General features: G+C 56.9%; 2 protein-coding genes across 4 annotated transcripts; both read left to right on the forward strand.

Moving 5' to 3' along the window:
* Positions 1 to 440: 440 nt before the first annotated feature.
* On the forward strand, positions 441 to 2,494 carry KCTD11 (potassium channel tetramerization domain containing 11). The gene has a single exon (XM_032840065.1). It carries the CDS (start codon positions 552 to 554, stop codon positions 1,248 to 1,250), a length of 699 nt encoding a protein of 232 aa, XP_032695956.1. The 5' UTR covers positions 441 to 551; the 3' UTR covers positions 1,251 to 2,494.
* TMEM95 (transmembrane protein 95) lies at positions 1,556 to 4,756 on the forward strand. Of its 3 annotated transcripts, none has more exons than XM_032840069.1 (7): positions 2,663 to 2,945; positions 3,110 to 3,166; positions 3,360 to 3,440; positions 3,545 to 3,565; positions 3,723 to 3,837; positions 3,936 to 4,023; positions 4,143 to 4,267. In XM_032840069.1, the coding sequence occupies exons 1-7, from the start codon at positions 2,777 to 2,779 to the stop codon at positions 4,173 to 4,175; spliced, it is 564 nt and encodes a 187-aa protein (XP_032695960.1). In that variant the 5' UTR covers positions 2,663 to 2,776; the 3' UTR covers positions 4,176 to 4,267. The 3 variants fall into 3 exon arrangements, with proteins under 3 accessions (XP_032695958.1, XP_032695960.1, XP_032695957.1); XM_032840066.1 differs by having other exon boundaries at positions 2,671 to 2,945; positions 3,723 to 3,803; positions 4,143 to 4,383; XM_032840067.1 differs by lacking the exons at positions 2,663 to 2,945; positions 3,936 to 4,023 and adding an exon at positions 1,556 to 1,635 and having other exon boundaries at positions 3,723 to 3,803; positions 4,143 to 4,756.
* Positions 4,757 to 12,305: the final 7,549 nt, after the last annotated feature.

The following is a 12,305-nucleotide window of genomic DNA, read 5'->3' on the forward strand; positions in this document are numbered from 1 at the left end:
CTCCCGGGGCCCTGCGTGCACTCGCCCTCGGAGACGGCGATCTGCCCGAGAACTCGGAAGGTGGGTCCTTCCGAGGGTCGGCCTGTGCTCGCCACCGTCACCTGCTGGTTGGATTCCGGAAACTCGCTGTCTGAAGCCCTCAGAGCCCAGCTGCTGACCCTCCGCCCAGAATCGAATGCGTCTGGACCGAAATCCTGTCTCCCCTCTCTGGCTTCCGCGCTTTTCAAGCGTTCTCGCAAGCTTTCGGCCGTGTCTGTGCCCGGAATCCGTCTTCCCCACTACAAGGTAGCTGGGGTGAACCCCAGATCTTACTGCCTTGTGCTCCAAACTGTGCATCCAACCTTGAGACAGTCTGAACTTTATGACCCAGTTCTGCCCACACCCAGGGAGTTCCGCCTTTTCTTCTCTTTTGGTGTCTCCTGTACTCCCCCAAAATTTCGCCGCCTCCTGTGCCCTCTTCGCCCCCCTCTTTTGGGGGCCCTGTGACCCTGAATGTGGGGGGCACACTCTATTCCACCACTTTGGAGACCCTGACTCGTTTCCCAGACTCCATGCTGGGGGCCATGATTAGGGCGGGCACCCCCATACCCCCCAACCTCAACCCACAGGGAGGCGGCCACTACTTCATCGACAGAGATGGCAAGGCCTTCCGGCACATCCTCAATTTCCTGAGGCTGGGCCGCCTGGACCTGCCCCGCGGGTATGGGGAGACAGCCCTTCTCAGGGCAGAGGCCGACTTCTACCAGATCCAGCCCCTCCTGGATGCCCTGCGGGAACTGGAGGCCTCTCGGGGGACCCCTGTACCCACAGCTGCCCTGCTCCACGTAGATGTAGATGCCAGCCCGCGCCTGGTGCATTTCTCCGCGCGCCGGGGCCCGCACCACTACGAGCTGAGCTCCGCACAGGTGGATACCTTCCGAGCCAACATCTTCTGCACGGACTCCGAGTGCCTGGGGGCCATGCGGGTCCGATTTGGGGTGGCCAGTGAGGGCAGGGCAGAGGGAGGCCCACACTTTCATCTGGAATGGGCTCCCTGTCCCGCAGAACTCCCCGAGGCGGAGTATAGGAGACTGGGTCTGCAGCCTCTGTGGACTGGGGGGCCCGGAGAGCTACGGGAGGTGGTGGGCGCACCCAGCTTCCTGGAGGAGGTGCTGCGGGTGGCTCTGGAGCACGGTTTCCGTCTAGACTCCATCTTCCCTGACCCCGAAGACCTGCTCAACTCGCGATCTCTGCGCTTTGTGCGGCACTGAGCCTGCCGCCCTCCCGTCCGGCAGGGGTGGGGGAGAGGGTGGACAGCAAAGGGAACGAAGGCCCCCCTGAAGCCTCTTAGCTCTGCCTCTGGAGCCGTGAGAGTCAGGGCTCCCGCTGCACCTGACTGGAGCCCAGGCGTGGGCAGCAGTTCCCAAGTCTGAGCGCGCTGAGGGCTCACAGCCGCAGGAAGGGTCTGGACTGGTGCTCATTCTGGGATGGGTGGGGAAGGTTCTCAAGTTTGTTCCTGCCGGAGACTGGCGGCCTCTAGCGTCTCCTTGGTGGAACTCCGTATTCAAGGTTCTAGAAAAGTCGGGACACCTCTCTGCCCAGGCTCAGCCTAGTGGGACCCTGGAGGGACACTGGAGTGTGGGAGAAGGACTTCGGATAGGTGTGATGTGGTCTCCTGGACCGTGGATTCTCCTGCTGCTGAATAGGCCTGCTCTGGCCTGACCAAAGAGAGGCCAGAACACTCTAGAATATAGGAAGGGGGATTCTTTGCTGTGTCTCAGGTCTAAGGGAGACAGAAAGGCTACACCCTACCCTAGGTCGGCATAGGGAACTGGGGAGAATGCCCATACTCTAGACACCCAAGTGTTTTCCAGGGCCCCATATTGCTGGAGCCGGCCCCAGGGACGAGGGGCGGCATCTGCTTGGGTCCTAGGCTTGCTTCGTTCACGTGCTCACGTGTGCCAGCCAGTGCATCTGATCGACGTGTGGGTCTCTGCCGTCCTGGCTCCTGTCTGCGTTGCCGGAGATGGTATCCGTGGGCTCTGCATGCCCAGGCCGGTTTGGGGTTGCCCGGTGACTCTCTTGAGTAAATCGAGAGTGAGGAGTTTCATCAGAGGGGGGGGGGCTGTGCACACGCATGTGTGCTCGCATCACCACGTAGGCAGGACCAGCCGGTGGAGGTCTGAGCCACTAGGATCTTCCTGGTGGAAGGTAAGAGAAGTCTCTGGGCCCAACCAGGCCTAGGAGGCCCGTGCAGAACTCTCCGTTGCTAAGGCAACTATGGGCACGTTGCTAGGAGATGGCTGGGAAGGCCCAGGCTGCCCAGGGCAGAGGGGAGGTGAACAGAAGAGATGGGGAGAGTGGGGGGAGGACAGGGGAAGGGGTGGGATTTCTGGTTCCCCCACGAATGGGAGACTCATGCACAGCTTCTTCACCGGGGGAAGCACTCGCTCATTATTTATCGCTGGTCATGATTTACAAGAAGAAAAATAAAATTGCTTTGTGGAACCTCAAACTTGTCAAGACTGCTGAGGGCCAGGTTGGGGGGTGCTGTCCCCTTTGTAGCAGAAGCCCTGCTTTCTCTGCCCTGGTCTTCAGGTCCTGAGTTCCTTGGGCCCCACCTTTGCCCCAGCCAGAGATGGAACAGGGGTACCATTCCAGAACATTCTAGAATCCCCAACTGTTCTGGAACATGCTCCAATCTCCAGGCAAAGAGTTGGAACTAGGATCATAGCATTCAGAGGCCTTCGCGGCCTCAGTGGGGTGGGCACCCGTCTGCCACCCGCCAGCAGGCCTCATGTGGATGCTGGCCTTAGGTGGAGTTTTCTTGGCGACCGCCCAGGCCTGTGTCCTCTGCCACCTCCCAGACCGTGACTTGGCGGGCCGCCTGGCTAAACTCTGCAGCCGAGTAGAGGCACGGTGGAAGGACTGTAGGGCCTCCTGGAGCTTCCCTGCCTTTGCCTTAGGTAAGCTCAGAAATCCAGGGACCGGGGGCCACCACACCCCGAGTGGCGCAGTCTGTGGCTTCCCAGCTGGGCCCCTCAGCTGCCCCCTCAGACCACAACCCTCTCTGGACACTCTGGCCTTTCCCCGAGCGGAGAGAATCACAGGTCCCCGCCCGTCTCCACAGATGAGACGTCCATGAACAATGTCATAGAGAAGACTCACAGAGTTCTGAGGGTCATGGGTGAGGCCAAGGGGCAACGCACGACCCAGGGCCTTGGAAGGGCAGCTGCGAGGGGGCGGGGAGGCAGGGGGAGGGCGGCCAGGTGGAGCCGGGAAGGTGTGATCCGCGATCGGGGAGGTGCTGCTTGGGAAGGGTGGAGGTGAGCCCGCCTTGGCAAGGCGCCGGGAGACACCGCTGCCCTCTGTCTCCCCAGAGATCAAAGGGTCTCTCTCCTCCCTCCCTTTGTATCGGCATTGGCTGCAAAACACCAAGCTCCCCGCCTACACCAGGGAAGGTACTGATGCCGCCAGGGATGGGGGCGCCCGGGCGCTCGGGAAAAGGGGGGGGGCGTGGCCGAGCGACTCCCCTCCCCCCACCCCTCCTTGTCTTTGCTTTCAGCTCTCTGCGCGCCTGCCTGCCGTGAGTAGAAAAGGAAAGAGTAGTGAGGACGCGGGCATCTGGGGTGCCCGAGGAGAGCCTGGCTGTTGTGGTGGAGGCGGCGATGGGAGGGGGGGGTACTCTGGGAGGCTGAGCCGGGGCTTCCCCTGCCCCAGCTCGTTCCCGCTGTGTCCTGCAGGCGGCAGCACCGTCGTGTACAACTGCTCCACCTGCCAGGAACTCGACGTCTGCTGCTGGCCCCGAAAGCGCTGCCTCCCAGGTTCTACCCCTCCGCCCGGCCTCCCCTGGCTCAGGTCTCTGAGCTCTCGGCCACTACCCCCGCCCCCCCCGCCCACACCGCGACGGCTGGCGAGGTCGCCGGGTCCCTCACTGCTTCCTGGGTTCCCTGCAGGAAGTCACGATCTCTGGGAAGCCAGGGTTCTGCTCCTCGCTCTCCTGGTGGCTGCCTTCCTGCTGGGTGTTCTGAGCCTCATGGTGGAGTGAGTCGGGGGCGGGGTAAGAGCGGCAGGGGCCTCGTCACTTCTGAGCCCCCCAGTCCCTCCCCCGGCTCCACCCTGCCCTGCCCATCCCAGGCCTCCCACTGTCTGTCTGCCCTCAGGTCCAGTTACTTGGAAGAAAAAAGGACGAGTGAAGGTTTCTATGCCCTCCCAGCCTCCAGTTCTAAAGACCATGAACCCACAACCTCCACTTCCCTCCAAGGGGATCAGCCAGCCCCTGAGTTCCACTCCCCGAGGTTCAGCCTTCCAGACCCGGAAGCCCAGACATCCCCTTGATCCCAGTGTCAGAGGGCCTCCCAGGACCCAGGCACCCCACTGGAAGTATCCTCCCCTCCAGCCCTCAACTAATCAGACAGGAGCAGCCAGCCGCTGGTTCCAGGAAATTATCTACAGAAGGAAAGAATCCCCTCCTCGCCACCCTCCCACTCCCCCTCCCGCCTGTTCTCGGAAAGCAGGGGCCGCCTGCCCCAGAAGCTCCTCCTGGCCCTCTTGTGACTGATTGGGAATCCGGGAATGAGTGTTTTGGAAAACTCCCTCCAGAGCTGAGACCACATCAGTCAGCCTGCTGGCAGGGTCTCCCTCCATTTAATATTGTGAAGCCTTGGCCTCCCACAGAGGCGTCCCTCCTGCCAAGGCCAAGTAAACCTGTTGTCAGATGGCCTCCACCCCTGCCTGGCCTCTGTCTGCAACTGGGGAGGGCAGAGGGGGGCGGGAGACTCAGGGTGGCACAGTGGTTCTCGGCTGGAAGGACAGTGGCGGTGGGGGTGGGGGGTTGGGTTCCACCCCAAGAGACCTTTGGCGACATCTGGAGATGTTTTCTATCAGGGGATGTGCTCCTGGCATCCAGTGGGTGCAAGCCGGGGGTGCTGGGCTCCACAACACACAGGGGAGTCGTCTCCAACAATTCTCCCGTCCTAGGACCTCAGTTGTTTGTGCTGGAGAAACCCTGGCGTTGGCCCCCCAGCTGTCAGAAGGTTTCGGTTGGGTGGGTGGAAGATGAAACGTAGAAAGAGTTAGCCCGTCACCAGCCACAAGTCGCAGTCCGAGGGCCTGGGCCTGGAAGGGATCCCAGCCTGCACCTAGACCCGTGGTTTTCAAACTGGGTACCTGGAGGCTCCAGGGTAAAAGCTGTCATCCAGCCGTCCATTGCAGTCATCTGGGCAGCTTCAAAAACTACCCGTCCTGGGGTGCCTGGGGGGGTCAGTCATTTGCGCATGACTCTTGCTCAGGTAATGATCTCTGAGTCCTGGGATCGAGCCCCATATCCAGCTCCCTGCGCAGGGGAAGCCAGCTTCTCCCTCTCTCTCTGCCCCTACCCATGGTTCATGCTCTCTCTCACTCTCTCTCAAATAAAATAAAATTAAATTAAAAAACCAACAAAAACAACCCACCACTCAGTGGGTTAAAGCCTCTGTCTTCGGCTCAGGTCATGATTCTAGGGTCCTTGGATCGAGCCCCTCATCGGGCTGTCTGCTCAGCAGGGAGCCTGCTTCCTCCTCTCTCTTTGCCTGCCACTCTGCCTACTTGTGATCTCTCTGTCAAATAAATAAAATCTAAAAAAAAATTATTATTTTTTAAAGATTTTATTTACTTATTTTACAGAAAGAGACGTAGCGAGAGAGGGAACACAAGCAGGGGGACTAGGAGAGGGAAAGCAGGCTTCCGCCGGGCAGGGAGCCCGATGTGGGGCTCAATCCCAGGACGCTGGGATCATGACCTGAGCTGAAGGCAGTCACTTAATGACTGAGCCACCCAGGTGCCCCTAAAAAAAAAAATATTAAAAAACAAAACAAAACCGGGGCACCTGGGTGGCTCAGTGGGTTAAAGCCTCTGCCTTCAGCTCAGGTCAAGATCCCAGGGTACTGGGATCGAGCCCCACATCCGGGCTCTCTGCTTAGCAGGGAGCCTGCTTCCTCCTCTCTCTCTCTGCCTGCCTCTCTGCCTACTTGTGATCTCTGTCTGTCAAATAAATAAATAAAATCTTAAAAAAAAACAAAAAAACAAAACCCACCAATTATCCATCCCTGGACCTTATATCCAGGAATGCTGGATTTAGTGGTGTCGAATGGGACCTCGGTTCATCTTACAGCTAGCCAAGGCTAGAACCCCTGTTTTGGGGTGCCCATGTAGCACACGCCATGGAGAAAGGAATGCCTACCTCTTCTAGGAAAGTACCTTCCAGTTTATTTCACACATTCTAGTCCAATCTGTTATTTTGCACCCAAAAAAAGAGAGACCCAGAGATCATATATCAAATTCCTACAGCTTGCCCAAGATCATACAGCTCGTTCATCCATTCCTTTGACTCCTAGTGAGCGCCCCAGCCGGGATGAGAAGCCGTGGCTGCTGGCCGCCCAGGCCCCACAGCTTCCCGCTGGTCTGTGCCAGCTGCCTCGTACCCCCCCGACACTGTACCCATTTTCCAGGCTCCACATGTGGGAGTTGTCCTTGTTTTCACACTCAGTGCCCAGTGGGTCAACCGATTCTGCCCCTCCTTGTGCCTTCTACCCTGTCTGTGCCTTCCTCCTGTCCTGTGGCCCCAGCCCACTCTAGACCCCTCTGACTGCAGACGCCAGTCTCCCAAGGGTGCCATCTGACAGCCCACTCCCCTCTCCGCCGCCGCACCCTCCGTGGGCGCACGGATCTTCTCGAAGCGCCACACTGTGGACGGCCTCCCGTCCAGCGTCAAAAGATGGTTCAGAACTCGGGCTTCGTAGTCGGGCTGCCGGGGTTTCAGATCCTGGCTCTGTGTCTCACCAGACCTCGGGTAAGTTATTGTAACTTCTCCGTTCCTTGAAAGGCAAATCACGCAGTTCATTGATTCGATGGCTTTTTCTGTTTTTATTCTGTTTACATTTTAACAGCTTGGCCGTCGAAGACATGTTGTGCCATGATGTTCTATATCACCAGCAGTGATCTCTTCACTTCGGGGAACTCTGCCAGCACTTGACCCTCACAGGATTACCGCGAGGTTCAGATAAGTTCAGGGATGATGCTTGGGACGGCGCCCAACACGTGCTGGGCCCTCGCTAAGCTTTAGCCGTTGCGATCTCTTACTGAAGTCCTTCCCTAGCTCTTTCCTGCCTATGGAATATAGACCTGGACGTTGACCCTGACATTCAAGGTTCCCCACGTCTTATAGGGTCCTCATCCCGGAGCTGGCCAAACCCAGCTCGACGTGGGATCTCTACCTGAATGCCCCACGGGGCTTTCGGAGTCTCCTGGACCAAACCCACTTCCCTCCCAGACCCGCCCGCTCCTCTTTTCGCGTCTCCCTCAAGGTTAACAGCAGCGCTGAGCGTCTGATGGACTGTCCCTGGCTCTCATGCGCGTGTGTACTTCTCAGCTGTGAGTGTGCTCTGCAGTCTGGTCCCCACACGTCCCTGGGGCTCTGTGTCTCCGCAGCTCTGCCCACCCCAGAGCCACACTGCACACTGGTAGTTGCCCAAACCCTTTGTTTACTCCTGGCTCCTTGCCTTTGCCTGGGCTCGTCTGCACACCCCAATGCCCTTCTCCCTTGCCTCTGATGTCACCTCTTCCGAGAAGCCTGCTGGGAGCTTCTCAAGCGGATCTGAGTGTCCCTTCCCTAAACGTCTCTCCTGTGGCACCTGTTACATCATGTTGGTGGTGTTTCCTTAGAAACCTTCCCTCTAGGGGCGCCTGGGTGGCTCAGTTGGTGAAGCGTCTGCCGTCCGGTCAGGGTCACCATCTCAGGGTCCAGGGGTCAAGTCCTGCGTTGGGCTTCTTGCTTGCCGGGGAGCCTGCTTCTCCTTCTGCCTCTGCCTGCTACTCCCCCTGCTTGTGCTCTCTTTCTGTGTCAAATAAATAAATAAAATATTTAAAAAAAAAAAGTCTTCCCTGAGCCCCTCACCCAAGAACAGAGGCTACTCAGGCTCTGGCTGTTTCAAACAATAGCCCCTAAATTCTTTGACACGTCTCCTGTGGACAGGCAGGGTCTGTGCACGCCTTCCTCTATCGCTGGCCAGCTGAATGTGCCAGGAGTGACACTGGGCCATGTCCTAAAGAAACCGGCAACCTCTGCCTTCTGTCTCCTGGGACATCCACTCAGAAACCCAGTCGCCATGCGGTGAGGAGCCCCAGCGACATGGAGGGTCCACACTGAGGAGTTGGGTCAAAAGGCAGCATCGACTGTCCCCGTGGGAAGATAAGACAGCCCCCGGCTGTCAACTCACCTCCAGACCCAGTCGAACAGTGAAAACCCACCCCTACCCTGTCCTGCTGGAACTCCAAATTCTCAGACCCCAGGAGCACGATCGGAGAGTCGACCCGTGCCTCCAGGCCTTACGGCTCGGCAGCAGACCGCTCGAACCGTGGGGCAGATAAAGGAGCCAAGGACCTGGCACCGACGGGCCCTATGTTCACGATGTAACTCGCCACGCCCTTCCAGCTGCGAGTCACTCGCCAGCCCCAGACTCCATCTCCTCCCTGTAAAACGAACGTGAACGCTGGCCACCCCGGAGGGCGATGACGCGTCCGACGTGATTCCAAGCATTTCACGCTCTGTATTAGTCACCAACAGCTGCATAACAAATTGTTCCAAAGCTTAATGGCCTAAAACAATAAACCCGATCTCAGAGTTTCTGCGGATCAGAAATTCGGGAGCAGCTTTGCTGTGTGGTTCTGGCTCGCAGCTTCCCAGGACAGTGCTGTCCAGAGGTCGGTCAGGGTCACGGAAATCCGAGGTTTGACCGGGGCAGGAGGACCATGTTCAAGCTGGCTCACTCGCATGCCTGGCAGGTTGGCGTTGGCTGTGGGCAAGAGGCCTCTGTCCCTGGGCGTGAAGAGCCTTTCCCTAGGACCACTTGTGCCTCTTCATGACACAGTGGCCGGACTTCTCCAGAGGGAGGGGCTTGAGAGAGGAAGGCGGAAGCCACACTGTCTGTCTGCGCTATCCCTCTGATGCCCTAGGTCGGCCCTGATCCCCCAGGAGGGCGCTGTGTACAACGACATTGATGCGGATGGGGGGTCATTGGCCTCCACTCTGGCTGCCGCACACGTGGACGCAGGAGCACAGAAACAGGAAGTAACTTGCTTAGAGTCACCGATGACAAGTGACAGGGAAGGGACTCCAATGCTGGTGATCAGACTCGGGGGGTGGGCTCTATGCTGTGCTCCTTGGTGACCTTGGAGGAATAGGGTGGATTCAGGGGCACTTCGCACTTCGGAAAGCAAACCAACAGGGACATACAGCATGGTGGGCTGGCTGGTGACTCTAGCAAGGCAAATCCAAACTGGGAAGGGACGGGCCTCCAGGAGCCGGGGGATGGAGACGGGGTGATGGAACAGGAGGGTTTCACCCCAGGGTCTAGGAAGAGCTAAGCACGGGAGGCCAAACGGGGAGAGAGGCAGGGACAGGTTCACCGGGATATGCTGATGGGGGTGGTTTGGGCTCTCCCATCAGCATCACTCCCAGCAAAGGAGCTCCTGATGTCAAAAAGTCTCCTTGGCCTCCCCCGACCCAGATGACGTCATCTCACCCATTTGTTCATAAAAGGTTACTGAGCACCTACCCTGTGAGCCAGGCCCTAGACTGGGCAGGAGGGACACAGCAAAACCCAGACAAGATCGAGTCTTTTTCTGCCTGGAACTTGGAATCGAGCAGTGGGAGACAGACAAGTTACTGGCAAGGTCAGAATAGCAATGAGTGTGATAACGGGAAGCAGAGATGTCGGGGTTCAGGCCTCCTGCCCTTAGCCAGATCCGGATAAGGGTAGGAGGACTTCCAAGCAGAGGGAACAGCCCCACAAAGGCCCAAAAGAGAGAGAGGGATTTTCCCCTGTTGAGAGGTTGGCATAGGTAAGATGGCAGGGGAGAGGCCCGTGATCTCAGGGAGCAGAGCAGGAAGGGAGGGGCTATGGGGGTGCTGATGTGGCTCCCAGTAGGAGAGGAGAGTTTTCCGCAGAGGGATGGGCCCTACCCCCCACCCAAACCCAAGGCAGTAGGTGGGGAAGATACCAGAGGGCCTTTCTGCTTACCCTTCTGGTTCCCTGCCTTCTGGGCAAAGACTTGGCCGGGGGTGTGCGTGTGCTCATCTTTCTCGGATGCAGAGCCCGCGGGGCAGGGCCGGGGTTGGGGAAAGGCAGACCGAGTGGGACTGGTGCCCAACCCAGGCCTCCAAGCTTAGCAGGACGCTCCATCTCAGCTTAGAAGGGGTGCCCCCCGAGAGCAGTCAGGCAGCACTTCCCACACGGGTGGGGATGAGAGAAGCTTAGCTCCAGAAGTAAGATGCGAAGAGGGAGAAGGGGAGGAAAAAAGAGGCTTCTCACTCCCTGGGTTTTTTCCAAGCTAAAGGCAAAGGTGGGGCTGAGCCTCCGTGTCCGGTTTCCTGCTGGAAAAACAGTCTGATTTCCTGCTGGAGCACAGGACCTAGGCCCAGAGTCCAGTCGGGGAAGCCCCCTACCTTCACCTCCTCTCCATCCCATTGCCAAGGTCTCAGCAGGGCCAACCTCTCTCCCCTGAACCGGCGAGAACCTCTTCCAGGAGCTCCCTGTCCTTCCTCTCTCTTTTTCCCAGTTGCTTACGCAGCCGCCTGGTTCTCTCACTCCTCTCCTAAAACCATCCAGCGGTTATCAGAGCCCTCAGATAAGGCCCAAGCTCCTGACCGTGTTCTCCAAGGCCCTGTAGAGTGAACCCCACCAGGCCAGGGATCGTGTCTGCTTGTTCCCTAGAACCTGAGACAGTGAGAGCTTGCTGAAGGACAACATGGTGCCTGACCTGGCTCCTGCCAGCCTCTCTGGCAGCAGCTGCTTCCTGTGTCCCCATGTCCTCCACACGTATGTGTTCAACTCCTGGAGGACCTCTGGTGCTCCCAGATCTGTAAAGATGCTGGACTTTTGGAGGAAAATCAGGTGTCACGCATTCTTCCCCCAAAAAGCTCAGGGAACCATGTGATCCCCATCAAGAACTCGGACAACACCAAGATGAGTCTCAAAAAACGTTTTGAGTCCAAGAAGCTGAAGGCAATTACAGCCTGTGACTCCATCGATAAGAAGGTCGGGAGCAAGAAAAAGTGATCTATGGGGGCCCCTGGGTGGCTCAGTGGGCTAAGCCTCTGCCTTCAGAGGGTCATGATCTCAGGGTCCTGGGATCGAGCCCCATCAGGGGCTCTCTGCTCACAGGAGCCTGCTTCCTTCTCTCTCTGCCTGCCTCTCTGTCTACTTGTGATCTCTCTCTGTCAAATAAATAAATAAAATCTTTGGGGGAAAAAGTGATCTATGGGTTTTAGACATGAGAATGGTCACTGGAATTGACTAACAATGGACACAAGGTAAGTTTCCAAGATCACTGGAATGTTCTGGGTCTTTATCAGCACCAATACACATGTACATCGGTTGAAATGCATTGAGCTGGGGCGCCTGGAGGGCTCAGTCAGTTAGATACCTGACTTCAGCTCAGGTCATGATCTTGGGTCTTGGGACTTGGCCTTGCTTCAGGGCTACCTCCTCAGCAGGGAGTCTGCTTGTCCCTCTACTTCTTCCCCTCCCCTTGCTCATGCACTCTCTCTCTCTCTCTTAAATAAATAAAAATCTTAAAAAAAAAAAAAAGAAGAAATGCATTGAGCTATACAGTTAAATCTGGGCATGTTCCTAAATGTGTTATACCTCAATAAAGTACTGTCAGCATACAAAGTTGCCAGTGTTTGTATCAATGACAAAAATCCCTCAGACTATGGATTAAACAGCACATCAGACATAACCAAAGAGAGAATTGGTGAACTGGAAGATAGACCTAAGGAGATTGCCTGGATGGCATCACAGTGACCCAAAGATCGAAAGATATAGAAGAGAGTTTAAACAACATGAGGGATGGAATGAAAAGATCTAGAATAATGCTAATCAGAGTCCCCAAGGGGGAGAGCCAAAGAACGGAGGAAAAATAATGTTTGAGGAGATACTAGCTGAGAATTTTCCAAAACCAATGAAAGATATGGATTCATAGATACAGGAAATACAACACAGTGATCAGAATGAGTAAAAAAGAATCCATACCTAGATATTTTTTAATAGAACTACAAAATACCAATGATGTCTTAAAAGCAGGGAGAAAGGACAGAGGAATGACAGACTGAGCAGACTTCTTTGCAAACAATATGCACTGTACCTGTTACATGCCTACACTGTCCCAGATACTAAGACTAGGAACAAGAGGATGAGGGGCTCCTGGGTGGCTCAGTGGCTGGGCATCTGCCTTTGGCTCAAGTCATGATCCTGTGGCCCTTGGATCGAGCCCCGTGTCAGGCTCCC

Source organism: Lontra canadensis, unplaced genomic scaffold (genome assembly GCF_010015895.1).
Source record: "Lontra canadensis isolate GAN:19392208 unplaced genomic scaffold, GSC_riverotter_1.0 scaffold110, whole genome shotgun sequence".
Classification (NCBI taxonomy): domain Eukaryota; kingdom Metazoa; phylum Chordata; class Mammalia; order Carnivora; family Mustelidae; genus Lontra; species Lontra canadensis.